Source organism: Anolis sagrei, chromosome 1 (genome assembly GCF_037176765.1).
Source record: "Anolis sagrei isolate rAnoSag1 chromosome 1, rAnoSag1.mat, whole genome shotgun sequence".
Lineage (NCBI taxonomy): Eukaryota > Metazoa > Chordata > Lepidosauria > Squamata > Dactyloidae > Anolis > Anolis sagrei.
In genome coordinates this window covers 321,907,321-321,921,225 of record NC_090021.1, presented here as the reverse complement: position 1 = coordinate 321,921,225, position 13,905 = coordinate 321,907,321, and the positions used below count along the sequence as shown (strand labels likewise).

At 40.9% G+C, this 13,905-nt stretch overlaps 1 protein-coding gene across 8 annotated transcripts in view; it reads right to left on the bottom strand.

The window, feature by feature from the left end:
- EML1 (EMAP like 1) overlaps positions 1–13,905 on the bottom strand; it is a 163,589-nt gene that overhangs the window by 16,531 nt on the left and 133,153 nt on the right. For all 8 annotated transcript variants that reach the window (XM_060755472.2, XM_067462988.1, XM_060755430.2 and 5 more), the window contains 6 exons: positions 12,179–12,289; positions 11,034–11,129; positions 9,403–9,537; positions 8,630–8,729; positions 3,478–3,632; positions 1,053–1,178 (listed from right to left, as the gene is read on the bottom strand). In XM_060755472.2, the coding sequence (XP_060611455.1) occupies positions 1,053–1,178; positions 3,478–3,632; positions 8,630–8,729; positions 9,403–9,537; positions 11,034–11,129; positions 12,179–12,289 (723 nt within the window). The remainder of the gene's footprint in view (positions 1–1,052; positions 1,179–3,477; positions 3,633–8,629; positions 8,730–9,402; positions 9,538–11,033; positions 11,130–12,178; positions 12,290–13,905) is intronic.

Here is a 13,905-nt window from a genome sequence, read left to right as displayed (position 1 = left end):
TAAGCAAATCAGGCATGGATACTGGGCCTTGCATTCTAACCTGGGATCGTGGTTTGTGTGGCATCAAAACCAGTCAGGTCTGTAAAACATTTTGAAACCATCTTTAAGTTTTTCCCCCCACTTCCAGAAGCACTGAGGAGAAGATTATTTCTCACACCTAGACTGATGATTTCACAAACTATCTATCAGAACCAAGTTGAGTTTATATTATAGTTCAAGCAGCACTGTATAGTGGTTTGAATGCTGGCCTAGGTTACTGGGTACAAATCCCCATTCAACCATGGAAACTTCTGTGTCACCTTGGGTACATCACACCCTCTCAGGCAAAGACAAGTCTTCTCTTAACAAATTTTGCCAGAAAAATCCCATGTTAATGTTGTGTTAGGGTTAACGTAAGTCAGAAATGACTTCAAGGCATAACAATAATTGTTTATCCGGGCCAAGAAGAAGGAGAATAACTTGCATGCCTACATGAGCTTTATGGTAGCATTCTCTGCCTGCCTGAGCTCTGCAGCATCATTCTATGAATGATGACAAACCTCCAGACCAGACATGTCATGCTCACTACAACTATCAATGCCCAATTGGTTGATCTATTTGTACAAATGGGAATTCTTCAGCACACAACTCATACATTTGTTTCATCCTTGATTTTGTACTCCCTAGTCGAAATGAAGCTTAGATGTGTACATCTACATCCATTTATTGATATTCATTATCTTGTCCTTGCCATCTTCTCTTTCTTCCCCTTCAGTTAAAATGTAGGTTCTAACAACTGCATCAGAGTCTTGGGGTACTTTTGTATCAAATCTAATATTTTCTAGTTTATTTTACTATGTAAAGTATATTATCAATGGATATTATATTGTGATACATACAGTATTAACAGTGCCAATATAAACATTATTTAATAAAAAGAAAAAAAGGGTCATTCAACAAGTTCTTAGCAGGAAAAGACCCTTTGTTGTTCCAAAAACATTTACAACTTGGATATTTAAATATAATAATGATGATAATAATGTTGTTTCTTTAAATAATTTGGAGGAAATTACCTGGGTAATAGGAGAAAAGTCCCCTGAAAGGGAGCCTTGTAGAACAAAGTTTCGAGTCGTGCCTATCAATACAACGTCACCTTTTCCTTCTGCTATTGTTCTTATTGGCCCAAACTGTTCCGGAATCTATTTTTAAAATCAACAAGTGAATTAATATTTATTCATTTATTCACCATACTTATATTCCACCCTTCTCAACCCCAAAGGGGATTCATGGTGGCCTTAGAAAGTCAAGAACTCTATGCCGTGTTTACACATATAATCAATAAATAAACAACACATTAAAACCAACCAGTGAAACCATCACATTAGAACAGCAATTTAAAATCACATAATCCAGGTCATAATAATACATTCGATTGCAACAGAATTATTTATCAAGTGTATAGTTTCTACTGCACTGATATAAAAATGTTGGTGGTTTCTTTGTAAGATAGCTAGCTAGAAATCCAAACTGTATAATTTTATCTCTCACCCATAACTGCATTTGCATTTTAGTTTGTAAACATATTCCACAGCATAATCTATCTAATTTATCTAAGAGAACAACAGCTCAAATGTATCACACTTTGAAATTCACTGTTGTATGATAATATGCAGTTTTGTCTTTAGGTCCTTTCCTCAGGCAGGGATTCATGGTGTAAAAATGTAATGTCTAAGCAAATGGGTATGTTGACCAAATGTCCAATGGCTCAACCACACAGTCTCTAATTAACAAGTGTTTCCAATGTTTTTGTTTTGCTTGCCCCTGCAAATTGCAGGGTGCACATCTAGTCCTCTCTTTAAATATGCTGGCTTTCTGTCGCTCTCCCTTGCGTCTGTCTCCCCCTCCTATTCCACCGATCACATGTTACAACCCATCTTGCACAACATTTCAGAAACGGACTTTCCCCAACATCCACTGAACTTAAAAAAGTTGAGATGTATAATCAAAATGCTTGTGCTGGGATGGCAACAGGAGCAATTTACTGTGTTTGAGTGGATACTGCCAACCTGACTAGGCAGGAGCCCAGGTTCTTTTCAGTTATTGTTAAATGTCTCTTCATCAGTTTAATTATCTAGCCCTAACCAAAACCATATTCCTAATCTATACTTCACCTATAGCCTAATGTCTTGATGATGGGCATGGATTGTCTCTTCTCATTCCACAATAACATTCACAAGAAGTCCACCATTTCATTTTCAGGATGGCATGGAGGATCAATCCATCACAATTGGGATTTGCCCAAACCTTCAAATAGGATGGGAGTCTCATCACGAAACCACTGTCTGAAGCACTGACGCTTTCTTGACAGACACAAATAAAGCCTCAGTATGTCTAACCTGATTAGTTCCTTTTAAATAGACTTTAACTGCTCACCTCACCCCTGATGTGTGCCACCTTTGTTCAGCTCAGATGATTTGGTTTAGGAGACATATTTGGTCAGTATACTGTATCTTTGATTCCTTTCTTCAACACACTTTGCTAAAAATGTGGGATCCAATCTCAACACAAATATATTCTGCTTAAATTTTCATCAATTTGGATGCATTGATAATGCAACTAATTCCAAGACTTGCCTTACAGAAATAATTGCAACCAAAAATAAAACTATGAAAGACAGCATCCTTAAAGTAGTCCCCCTCAGTGGTTCTGAAGGAGCAAAGGTGAGTCTATAGAAAACCAAATTTAAGTCCCATGATTCTATAGTGTAGATGCACTCTAAGGGAGTAAAACATACATGCAAGTAATGGATACACTTCATTTAAGAAGTAGGAGCCCCTGGTGGCGCAATGGGTTAAACCCTTGTGCCAGCAGGACTGCTGACCGACAGGTCGGAGGTTTGAATCCAGGGAGAGTGCAGATGAGCTCCTTCTGTCAGCTCCAGCTCCCCATGTGGGGACTTGAGAGAAGCTTCCCACAAGGATGGTAAAAAACATCAAAACATCCAGCCATCCCCTGGGCAACATCCTTGTAGACAGCCAATTCTCCCACACCAGAAGCAACTTGCAGTTTCTCAAGTCACTCCTGACACGAAAAATAAATAAATAAGGAAGTACTAGGTTAATTTAAAGCAACCCAGGTAATAGATATAAAGTCTTTGGCAATGCTGGAAAATCCTACGAAATACTTCAAGATGGAAAAAAAATCCTATCTCCAAACCAAAATAAAACTCTACAGAAAAAGATGGAGGAGTTCCACAGATTTTTTTTTACCCATCTTGAGGTGGCCTAACGCAAGTTTAAAAGTGTTTACTCTGACCTCTTCAAAATTCATGTATTACATGAGCATTCCAATGACACATTTTTATTAACCTTAAGGCATGTGTTAATCATGAAACTTACAGTTAAATATTTTAGAAATAATAAAGGAAGAAGACTTTGGGGGATTTACACTGCAAAACAACAAGCACCCAGATTAATTTTTAGAAATTGGTATTGTTACCTCAGTTTTGTGAAGTTTTTGGTAGTTCCCATTCCAAGATATTAACTTTCTGTCTTTTCCGCCTCCTGACACAAGTGTGCCATCTCGCAGCATGCATAGTGCAAAAATGCCACCTTCATGGGCCCCTTGAATTGCAGAACTTATTCTATTGGTGCCTAATTATGAGGAGGAAAGACATTTTAAAAGTATATTTCATTGGTTCATTCAGCTGTTTCTCTTCCTCTAGTACTGTCATCACCGAAACATACCTTTGGTCTGGGACTATGAATACCTTCAGATGCCACTTTTATTGTGCAACTGCCCTGCCTCATTCATGGAATTTTACAGGGGGTCCAGACAATGTAATCTTCTATTTGTAACCCTCCCGTGTTTTCCCACTGTTTCTTCTATCTGTTCTCTTACCACAGAAAATCTGTTAAGGAGTGAAAGATGAAACAGCTGTACAATCTTTCTTTATTGGAAGCACCAGGAATTGTTCATCTGGAAGCACTCTATATATTATGTTTAAGCCAGCCTAAGAAATCTAAACTATCAAGTTAGTGATCTTTTGGGATTTCAGTGTTCCTTTTCACTAAAAATATCAATAGAACCTGCTCAAATGTTTGAGTTATCAAACTATGTACAAAGAAAAGACTGGAATGTATGAGGTGCATGCTATAGCTGCCTAGAAGAATACCAAATGTTTCAAATGAGTCTTCTCGGCAGCATGGGTATGTGTGTGACATGTTCCTTCAATATGAACTTACTCTAAAATCTAACCTTGTTGCGGCCTGTTCACTTATGCCCCATTTTCCCCTCCGAATCATCATCATATCCCATTTGCTGGGAATATACTTCCAGGTAATCACAATTCACATACCTAGCACTATTATTTATTTATTTATTTATTATTTGCACTTGTTAACCGCCACTCTCAAGCCCGAAGGCGACTCGTGGCGGTGTACAGAACATAGAACACAAAGGACAACAGGTTACAGTAAATCAGGACCACAACACACATCTTACTAATACACAGCTACTTAACTAAAAATCCGCTTCGTCTTGTTTAGGGTCATAATCAATCTCGTAGTCATGGTCCATTCCGGTGGTCATTCCAAAAACATAGCACTTAGTTGAAGGCCTTCTCAAAGAGCCAGGTTTTCAGGCCCTTGCGGAAGGCCATGAGGGAAGGCGCCTGTCTGATTTCAGCAGGGAGGGAGTTCCACAGCCGGGGGGCCACCACCGAGAAGGCCCGCTCTCTTGTCCCCGCCAGGCGTGCCTGTGAGGCAGGCGGGACCGAGAGAAGGGCCTCCCCGGATGATCTTAAGGTCCTCGTGGGCTCGTAGGCCGAGATGCGGTTCTCAAGGTATTTTGGGCCGGAACCGTTTAGGGCTTTGTAGGATAACACCAGCACCTTAAATTGGGCCCGGTAGCTAATCGGCAGCCAGTGGAGCTGGGACAGCAAGGGCGTTGTGTGCTCCCTGCGTCCCGCTCCGGTTAACAACATGGCTGCCGCACGCTGGACTAGCTGGAGCTTCCGGGCCGTCTTCAAGGGCAGCCCCACGTAGAGAGCGTTGCAGTAGTCGAGGCGGGATGTGACCAAAGCGTGTACCACCGTGGCCAAGTCAGACTTCCCAAGGTACGGGCGCAGCTGGCGCACGAGCCGAAGCTGTGCAAATGCTCCCCTGGTCACCGCCGAAACCTGGAGATCCAGGCTCAGTGATGAGTCCAGGGTCACACCCAAGCTGCGAACCTGTGCCTTCAAGGGGAGTGCGACCCCGTCCAGCACGGGCTGTAACCCTATACCCTGTTCGGCCTTGCGACTGACCAGGAGTACCTCTGTCTTGTCTGGATTTAATTTCAGTTTGTTCGCCCTCATCCAGACCGTCACAGCGGCCAGGCACCGGTTCAGGACTTCGACAGCCTCCTTAGTAGCAGGTGGAAAGGAGTGACAGAGTTGGACGTCATCTGCGTACAGATGACACCGCACCCCGAAACTCCGGATGATCTCACCCAGCGGCTTCATGTAGATGTTAAACAGCATGGGGGACAGTATGGAGCCCTGAGGAACACCACAGGTCAACGGCTGTGGTGTTGAACAGGAGTCCCCCAATAACACCTTCTGGGTACGACCCTCCAGAAATGACTGGAGCCACCGCAAAGCGGTGCCTCCAAGGCCCATCTCTGCAAGGCGTCCCAGAAGAATACCGTGGTCGACGGTATCGAAGGCCGCTGAGAGGTCCAGGAGCACCAACAGGGACACACTCCCCCTGTCTAGCTCCCGGCGGAGATCATCCACTAAGGCGACCAAGACCGTCTCGGTACCATGTCCCGGTCTGAAGCCAGACTGTGCCGGATCCAGATAATCCGTGTCTCTCAAGAATACCTGGAGTTGTGAGGCCACCACGCTTTCCATGACTTTGCCCAAGAAGGGAAGATTGGAAACAGGCCGAAAGTTGTCAAATTTGGTGGGGTCCAGTGATGGTTTCTTCAACAGCGGCTTTATAATAGCCTGTTTTAGGCTCGCTGGAATCATGCCTTCCCGAAGGGAGGCATTAACCACCACCGTTACCCACTCAGCCAATCCCCCTCTGGCCTCTTTCAGAAGCCAGGATGGGCAGGGGTCTAGGATGGACGTGGTAGGCCTCATTCCTCCAAGTATCTTGTCCACATCCTCGGGTTTCACAAACTGAAAAGAATCCATCAAAATAGGACAAGCAGGTGCTTGTGTCACATCCACCGAGACTGCCTTTAATGTGGCGTCCAGCCCAGAACGGATCAAAGCGACTTTGTCTGCGAAGAACCGAGCAAATGCTTCACAGCGCGTGGCCGAGTTGTCAGGGCTCCCACCTGAGGTAGGGGGAGTTAAAAGACCTCTGACAATCCGAAACAACTCCGCCGGACGGTTTTTTGCAGACGCAATAGTGGCCGCAAAGAAAGTTTTCTTTGCGGCTTTTATTGCCGCGGCATATGCCCTTAGAAAGGACACAAACCGTGCTCGATTTGGCTCGCTTGGGTCCGAGCGCCACACGCTCTCTAGTTCCCTCTTCCTTCGCTTCATCGCTGCCAGCTCCTCAGTGAACCAAGGAGCTGGTTTAGCTCGGTTACTTGAGAGGGGACGTTCCGGAGCGATCCTGTCAATTGCCCTGGTCATCTCCCCATTCCAGAGAGCGACCAAGGCCTCGACATGGTCACCTACCGAGGTAGCGGGGAACTCCCCAAGAGCCATCAGGAATCCGTTCGGATCCATAAGCCTCCTGGGGCGGACCATCTTAATGGGTCCTCCACCTTTGCGGAGGTTAGGGGGCGCAGTGAGCCTAAATCTGATCAGGAAGTGGTCGGTCCATGGCAACGGAGAGATAGACAGCTCCTCCACACCGCCACCTTGCTCCCATCCCTGGCAGAAGACCAAGTCCAATGTGTGTCCAGCACAGTGGGTGGGGCCAGTTATTTGTTGGGACAGCCCCATGGTTGCCATGGCAGACATGAAGTCCTGAGCCGCTCCTGTGAGGGTTGCCTCGGCATGGATGTTGAAGTCCCCCAGCACAAGAAGCCGTTGGGACTCCACCACCAGGCTCGAGACCACCCCCGCTAGCTCAGGCAGGGAGACTGTAGTGCAGCGAGGTGGACGGTACACTACAAGAATCCCTATTCTGTCCCGGTCACCCACCCTCAGGTGGACGCATTCGAAATTTGTGGTCTGCGGGATGGGACTCCTGGTCAGATGGATGGAATCTCTATAGACCACTGCGACCCCGCCTCCCCGTCCTCCGGCTCTTGGTTGGTGTTGCACGGAGAAACCTGGAGGACAAAGCTGGGAGAGATTTACGCCCCCCGCTTCATCCAGCCAGGTCTCCGTGATGCACGCCAGATCTGCCCGCTCCTCCAGGATTAAATCCTGGATCCAGGTCGTTTTTCCGTTGACAGATCTGGCGTTCAATAACACCACCTTCAACCCGGAGGGCCCGCTCACCTGGTTACACCAATTTACCTTAGGAGACCGGTTGGGGGTTGTTAATGTGGATAAGCGGTCCGAATTAGGCCGAATTCGAGGTCTCCTTTTCCCGCATCTCCTCCTTCCCACCACGACCTCTATGGGGGCCCCTCGGCTAATGGAACACCTCTCCCCCTCCATGCCGCAATCTAAAGACAAGATCTTGCTTTCTGCTTTGTTCGTTGTTTGATTTTTCGGTCCTTGGCCATATCCTTTCTTCCCCTCTACCCCCCTCCCCACCTCATTTTTATTTACAGGGTCCAACCCACCTCCTCTCTTGTCCCTTACACTATACAATAGTAACAATAACTTCATATCCAATTTTATTATCTAGGCAAGAAGCTCAGAAGACTTATAATAAGGATTAATCCTTTTGCTTCCATTTGAACCCCGTGCCATTAATGAAGATATTGCAGGGGCACAAGAATGTGTATTACCACTCACCTCCAATGACTCTATATTAACGCAATATTAGTGTTTCTAGGAAAATGAAGAAATCACTTAGACATTAGGTAAATACCATACTTCACCAAATCTAAGGGGATCCAAAATAAGGTGTACCTTAGATTAAATAGCACCTTAAATGTGCTGTATTTTGAGAGAGGAGGAGGGTATTTTGCAACAGGTATATTGCAATGGGTATGAATATATGAAACGTCTTCTATTTAGACAATACATTTGTCCTTAGCCTCAGCCAGACGGTTGCTTATAGTCTGGCTGAGCTAATCCTTGCTTCCTACTTCAGCTGCTGCCCCAATGGGCCCATAGAGTTAATAAAATAGACTCATGTAAACAAGATGATTTCCAGGTTTCTTCACATAGCCTATAGAAAAGACTGCACTATAAAGCTACACTGAAACAAAAACAAGGTATTGTGCATACAGAGGAATTCTAAAAAAATGTTCTAAGAAAATTATTTCTTCAAAATTGAAGGTTCAAAAATGGTGTGCCTTGCATTTATGGCACCTTAGATTGGGTGAAAGACAATATTCTTTAAAAATTATCTCTTTGGTGCCCGAGGGTTCATTGGGATGCCAGGAAACCCGTCTTACTGGCATAAAAGTATTATTACTGTTATTTACAAACTATATATAAGGGAAGATCCCCACCACACACTCACACACACACATTTCTGCAATATGTAGAGTCATTTAATGTTTCATAAAGTCACTCTCTTACCTTTTCCCCATACTAAGATATTTCCACTTGAGTCTCCTGTTATTGTATCACCATTTTCAGAAAATGTCACACACAACACAAACTTTGGCTTTTCTTGTTTCTGCACATAAGACATTTAACACATTCATAAATATCACTGAGTAACTACATCTTTAGTACATATCTTCAGTATTTTAGTTGAACTTTTTTAAAGAGTACTGTATAATAATGATGAAATTATATTGTTGCTTTTCCACCCTAAGATAAATACCGGGAGAAATTAGTGTTGCTCCAAAGACGATTAGCTCTATAGACTTTGACATCACAGTAAAAAAAATTAAATCACTATAACCCAAATATCCTTAACAGTGTGCAAAAGAACGAAGAAGGAAACTGGGAGAGACGATGCTAAAGTTCCCATACAAATTTACAATTCAATTTGCAACATCTACTCCAAAGGCTTGATTTGGCCCACAGACATCTTCACCCAATCGCTAAGCTTCTTCTACTACTATATACAATCACTGCTTGAAGATAAATGGGCATTTAAACCCCAGGTAGGTATCACATAGATCCATGCTTTGCTTGCAGTTGGGGAAGCTGCTACATAAAACTGAGCTTCATTTTCCAGCCCTTTATTTTGGTGTAATCTTGTGCCCTCGTCATTGTACATTAGATGAATATACTCCACAATACTATTACCAAAGTGGAACTCAGTATAGGGTGAATGAAGTATCTAAAATTTTGAAGCAAACAAGCCTGGTCTTGGGCTCCAAAAACATCAGAACCTTTACCTCAAATAATCCTTGCTTTTTAATGAGAGAATTTCCTTCAAGTGTCCAAAAATAAAGATGTGATTTTCCACATGTAACTATTATATTTGTATCTGTAGGATGAAAATCGGCAGCAAATACAGCTTCATTAGAGCACTAGAAGAAGAAGAAAAGTATTTTATTAATAAACAAAAACACAGAAATGGCATAAAGCTCATAGACAATCTTTAAGGGTATCAAGAGTAACTCCGGACACTTTGAAAGCATTATTAAATATACAATGGATTTTATATTTAAATTAAAAGAAATAGTTTAAAGCCAATCACTTGATGACACCTCATGCCTTAACATGATTTAACTTGTTATTTATGTAGTAGTTTTACAAGCTCTCCTTAAAAATTCCACTTAGAAAAATAAATTAATCTTGTGATTAGTAGACTGTGCGAAGCAAAGGTTTTAAATATTTAAATATTCAGTTGGCTCTCTACATTTGTAGTTTTACTTTTGCAGATTTGGTTATTGGCAAATTTGATTAAAGTGTTCTTTTTTGGAAACTGACCACAGAGTCATGCTGAAGGACCTAAAAATTACTTGGGAAAACATCTCTCTAGAAATCTCTAGCTCCTAGTTTGATTCTGTGGTTAACTTCTGATGAAAGTAGCATTTTATTGTGGGTTTTTTTTTTCATTTTCCCAGCTGGGTGGGTGGTTTTTGTGTCCTGAACAACAGTGAAAGTGAAAGGCTGACTGTAGATTGTGTATCTATACATAAGAATATTCACACACTCCAAATGAAACACTCAGTTGTCCTGCTGTCTGTGGCAATCATGTATATGTTTAATTTCTTTTCCAACAGCAGTGTACATCAGAGTACGGGGAAGTATTTACTGAGAGACTGAGTTAAACTTGCTAGAGTTCAGGGAAGAGAGAAGATTACTGGTATATTGCATACAGTTTTCTCCAAAATCTTGTGCACTGTGATTGTTACTACTCCTACTAAAAGTATTCTGAGACAAAACTTCAGATCCTGCCACGAAATAATTTTCCTTTTCTTTCCTCCTTCTTCCTGACTTCCTTCTTTGCCCAGATGATGGCAGCACAACCTGTTTCTTAATACTTTTAAGTGGGAAGACATTCACATTAAAAGGTAGGCTATTATCTTAACAAAATTGGCTGTGTGCCACTCAACCAAATTAGCTGTTCCACAACAGCTTATGAGATTTGAACAGGAACGGTAATAATAATACAACTGGTAACCTCATGCTAATAAAGTGAGTAAGAAAAAACAGCATTTCTGCAGTAAACGATTAACAATTAAAGATGCAGGATAAAACCTCTGGAGCCATGATCACTTGCTCCCAGAATCCCATTTATCCTAAGTCTAGAATAGCCAGAGCAAAAGAAGGAATTCTTCACAAGACAACTGTATCAAAAAAACTAGCTGTTGTTGCCATGTACTCTTCTCTTTTAAAAGAAAAATATCAGAAATAGGAAGGATGTTCTATTGTTCTATACTCTAAAGAACCAATGAAAAGAGGCAAAGATTATTGGGGGGGGGGCGAAGCATGGGGATATTTAGAAGATATTTAAACAATGAGGACAACAACAAGAAAACTCTGCATGTCTCAATTAAACACTGGCATTGCAAAATACCTTGACATCTGCAAGCTTTTCTTCTCTCTGCCAATCCCAAACTGAAAGCACATGGTCATTGGAATCATCCACTGAACAAAGGTTACTCCCTCCATTCTGAAATAAGACATGAAATGTTGAACACTCATATGTAATTAAAAATGACTGATTATGTCACTTTGCCAATGAAAACCACTGTCTCTCAGCTTTAGAGGAAAGAATTGTACATTCCCTCTGTAGAAAGCTTCATAAGAAAACTCCAAGATAGGTTTGTCTCCATGCCGCCACAGATTGAAAAACAACAACATAGTCAGATGTTTGATACCACTGTCCCCACTTATGGTTTTGAAATTGAAGGGTCAAACCAGGTGCAGGGAGCAATAAAGGTTGAGAGAAATGGGACAAACAAGATAGAATTTAACAGTTAGGTTGGTTTTCAAATTCAGATTGACACTCAGGGTAGAAGTAAGATCTATTTTCATTATGAATGGCATGTACAAGGGATGAGTGACAGAAGCAAAATCATCCTGCCCCTCCCAGGACATTTTCAACTTCCAGTAGTTTTTATCCAGTGCAGCTCCTGTATTTTGGAACTGAATTGGGTTTGGGATTGAATTGCCCAGATCAAAGGAGAACCGTGAAATGAGCTGAGAAAGGTGCTATGGAGGGGGTTTCTTTACTTGTGAAGCATATGTTATGTTTTTTATATATAGACAGGGAAAACATGTGATGAAAACACACATAGATTCCATAACATGGTTTGCCTGACCTTGAAGTTAAGGAGAAAAGGGAAGAATGGGGAAATGTATTGGTCATGAATCACAGTAGACAGATCTGTACAAAAAAGATATTAGGAACTATTGGACCATGTTTATTCTGCTGAAACCATTTTAGTGAAGAGTAGGATTTCACTGGAGCAAAACTAATTCATTTTGATCTGAGAACTTTGTAAGGATCAAGTACAACAATATTTTCTGCAATTCATTGGTAATATCTCCTGAAAAGCCCAACTGAAACAAGAAACAATTGTACAAGAGTACAAGAGTACCTTTTTAAAAAATGCAGGAAGCTTTCCCGTAAGTTGTTTATTTTTCTTTTTAAAATCATATCCTCACAATGAGAAGCATGCAAAGCACTTCAACAACACATTAAAAAAATTTACTTACTGATTTGGAAAATGCAATGCAAGTGACAGCCCGGTCAAAGAACCCCATCCCAATGACATGTAGTGTATTCAAGGTAACAGAGTCCCAAATGCGGACATGGGGCAGCAGTTGCTGTTGAAATTGAACAAATAAAAACATTGTAATTAAACAGATGTGTGTAAGAATGTGAGGAAATACAAGCCTTTTCAGAATCATCATTAGTACATTAGTGGATAAAAAACATCTTCACATCATTAACATGGAAACTTTGGAGAGAATATCTTCATTTCTATATCCAGTGGATTACAATAAATACACACACACACTTACTTCACTGGAATATTTTCACAAATGCCAGCTCACCAAATGTATCCATTCATTCTACTGTATCCTGAAATCTCAAGGTACGACGTAAGAAACTAAAATGTGTTATAACAGCAAAAAAATTAGGCTGTTGACTAAAGGATTCGTTATTCAACCAGTAGACCCCCTAATCTTTGCCATAAACATTTTAGAGGGATTTGGTCAAGCTATTCTCTTTCAAACAGTTTTAAAGGATTTAAACTGTTTATTTGTAATACCATTAATATTTAATTCTGTTTTAATGTTTATATATGTTTAGGTTTTAAATTGTATTTCATTTTGTTTTTCTGTAAGCTGCTTTGACTCTCTTTTGTAGAGAGAGAAAGTTGAGTTAAGTAAACATAATAATAAAAAACATAATAATAACCATAATCATCACAACCTGCCATTCACAATATGGCAAAATTAACACTCATCACCATCATCATTATCAATGCTGGCTGGTAAGGTAGAAGGCGGGGCAGATGATGGTAGAGTAAACGCTTAATGAAAGAATTCAACATTAAAATGGGGAATAAATCAATTAGACAATAAACCAAAGTCATGGAAAATCTTACACTACTGAAATCTTAACTTTGACCTCCAGAAATTTTAAGTTATCATTAATGAAGTTCACATGCAATATGCATTTGAAGTTCCCTTCTACAGCAACTGATAAAAGGGTTTGACAGAACTACATTTACTGCAATGTATTTCTGAACCACTAGAGAGCAGCCTTTGTAAACACAAATTTAAAACAACTAACTGGATAAAAGCCCGAGAGAAAATATTTGCTCACAGATAACATAATTTATCTGCAAACAAGCCAGTTACAGTTTTCATCATGTAAAACCTTCATGAGAATCAGATGGGACAACAAAAATTGTCTTGTTCTTAATGACAACAGAATTTCATTAGAAGACTTGGTGTAAGATGAAAAAGCACCAAATAGGGAAAGGTTTTGATGCACAGTTTCTCAACTGGAAAGTCCCCAGGAAAAAATATTACTTTACCCTGAAATTATTATTTAATATGGAAACTCTGTTCTGAATGAAAAGCAAACCTTAGGCTATCCCAAATTTATACTCTCGTTCATGAAGAAAGGCTATGCTTTATAAAGCATTCGTATCAAAACTACATTTGTTTAAGTAAAGCAAATAGATGTTTATGCTGCATCCAACAACTGCACTATTTTAGGCTGGATCTAGAACTTGGGACCAGGACCTTGTACATATGTTCCCATTAAGACTATTTGTCATCCTATCATTTTTTAACTCTTAGATGCCATAAACATTTGGGTTCTTTACAAAATGTAGCTAAATGATTTCAATTTTAACACAACTGCTCTTAATAGTACAACAATAGTACATCACATTTCTATGTAGGAAATCCTGAGCCTCAGCAAT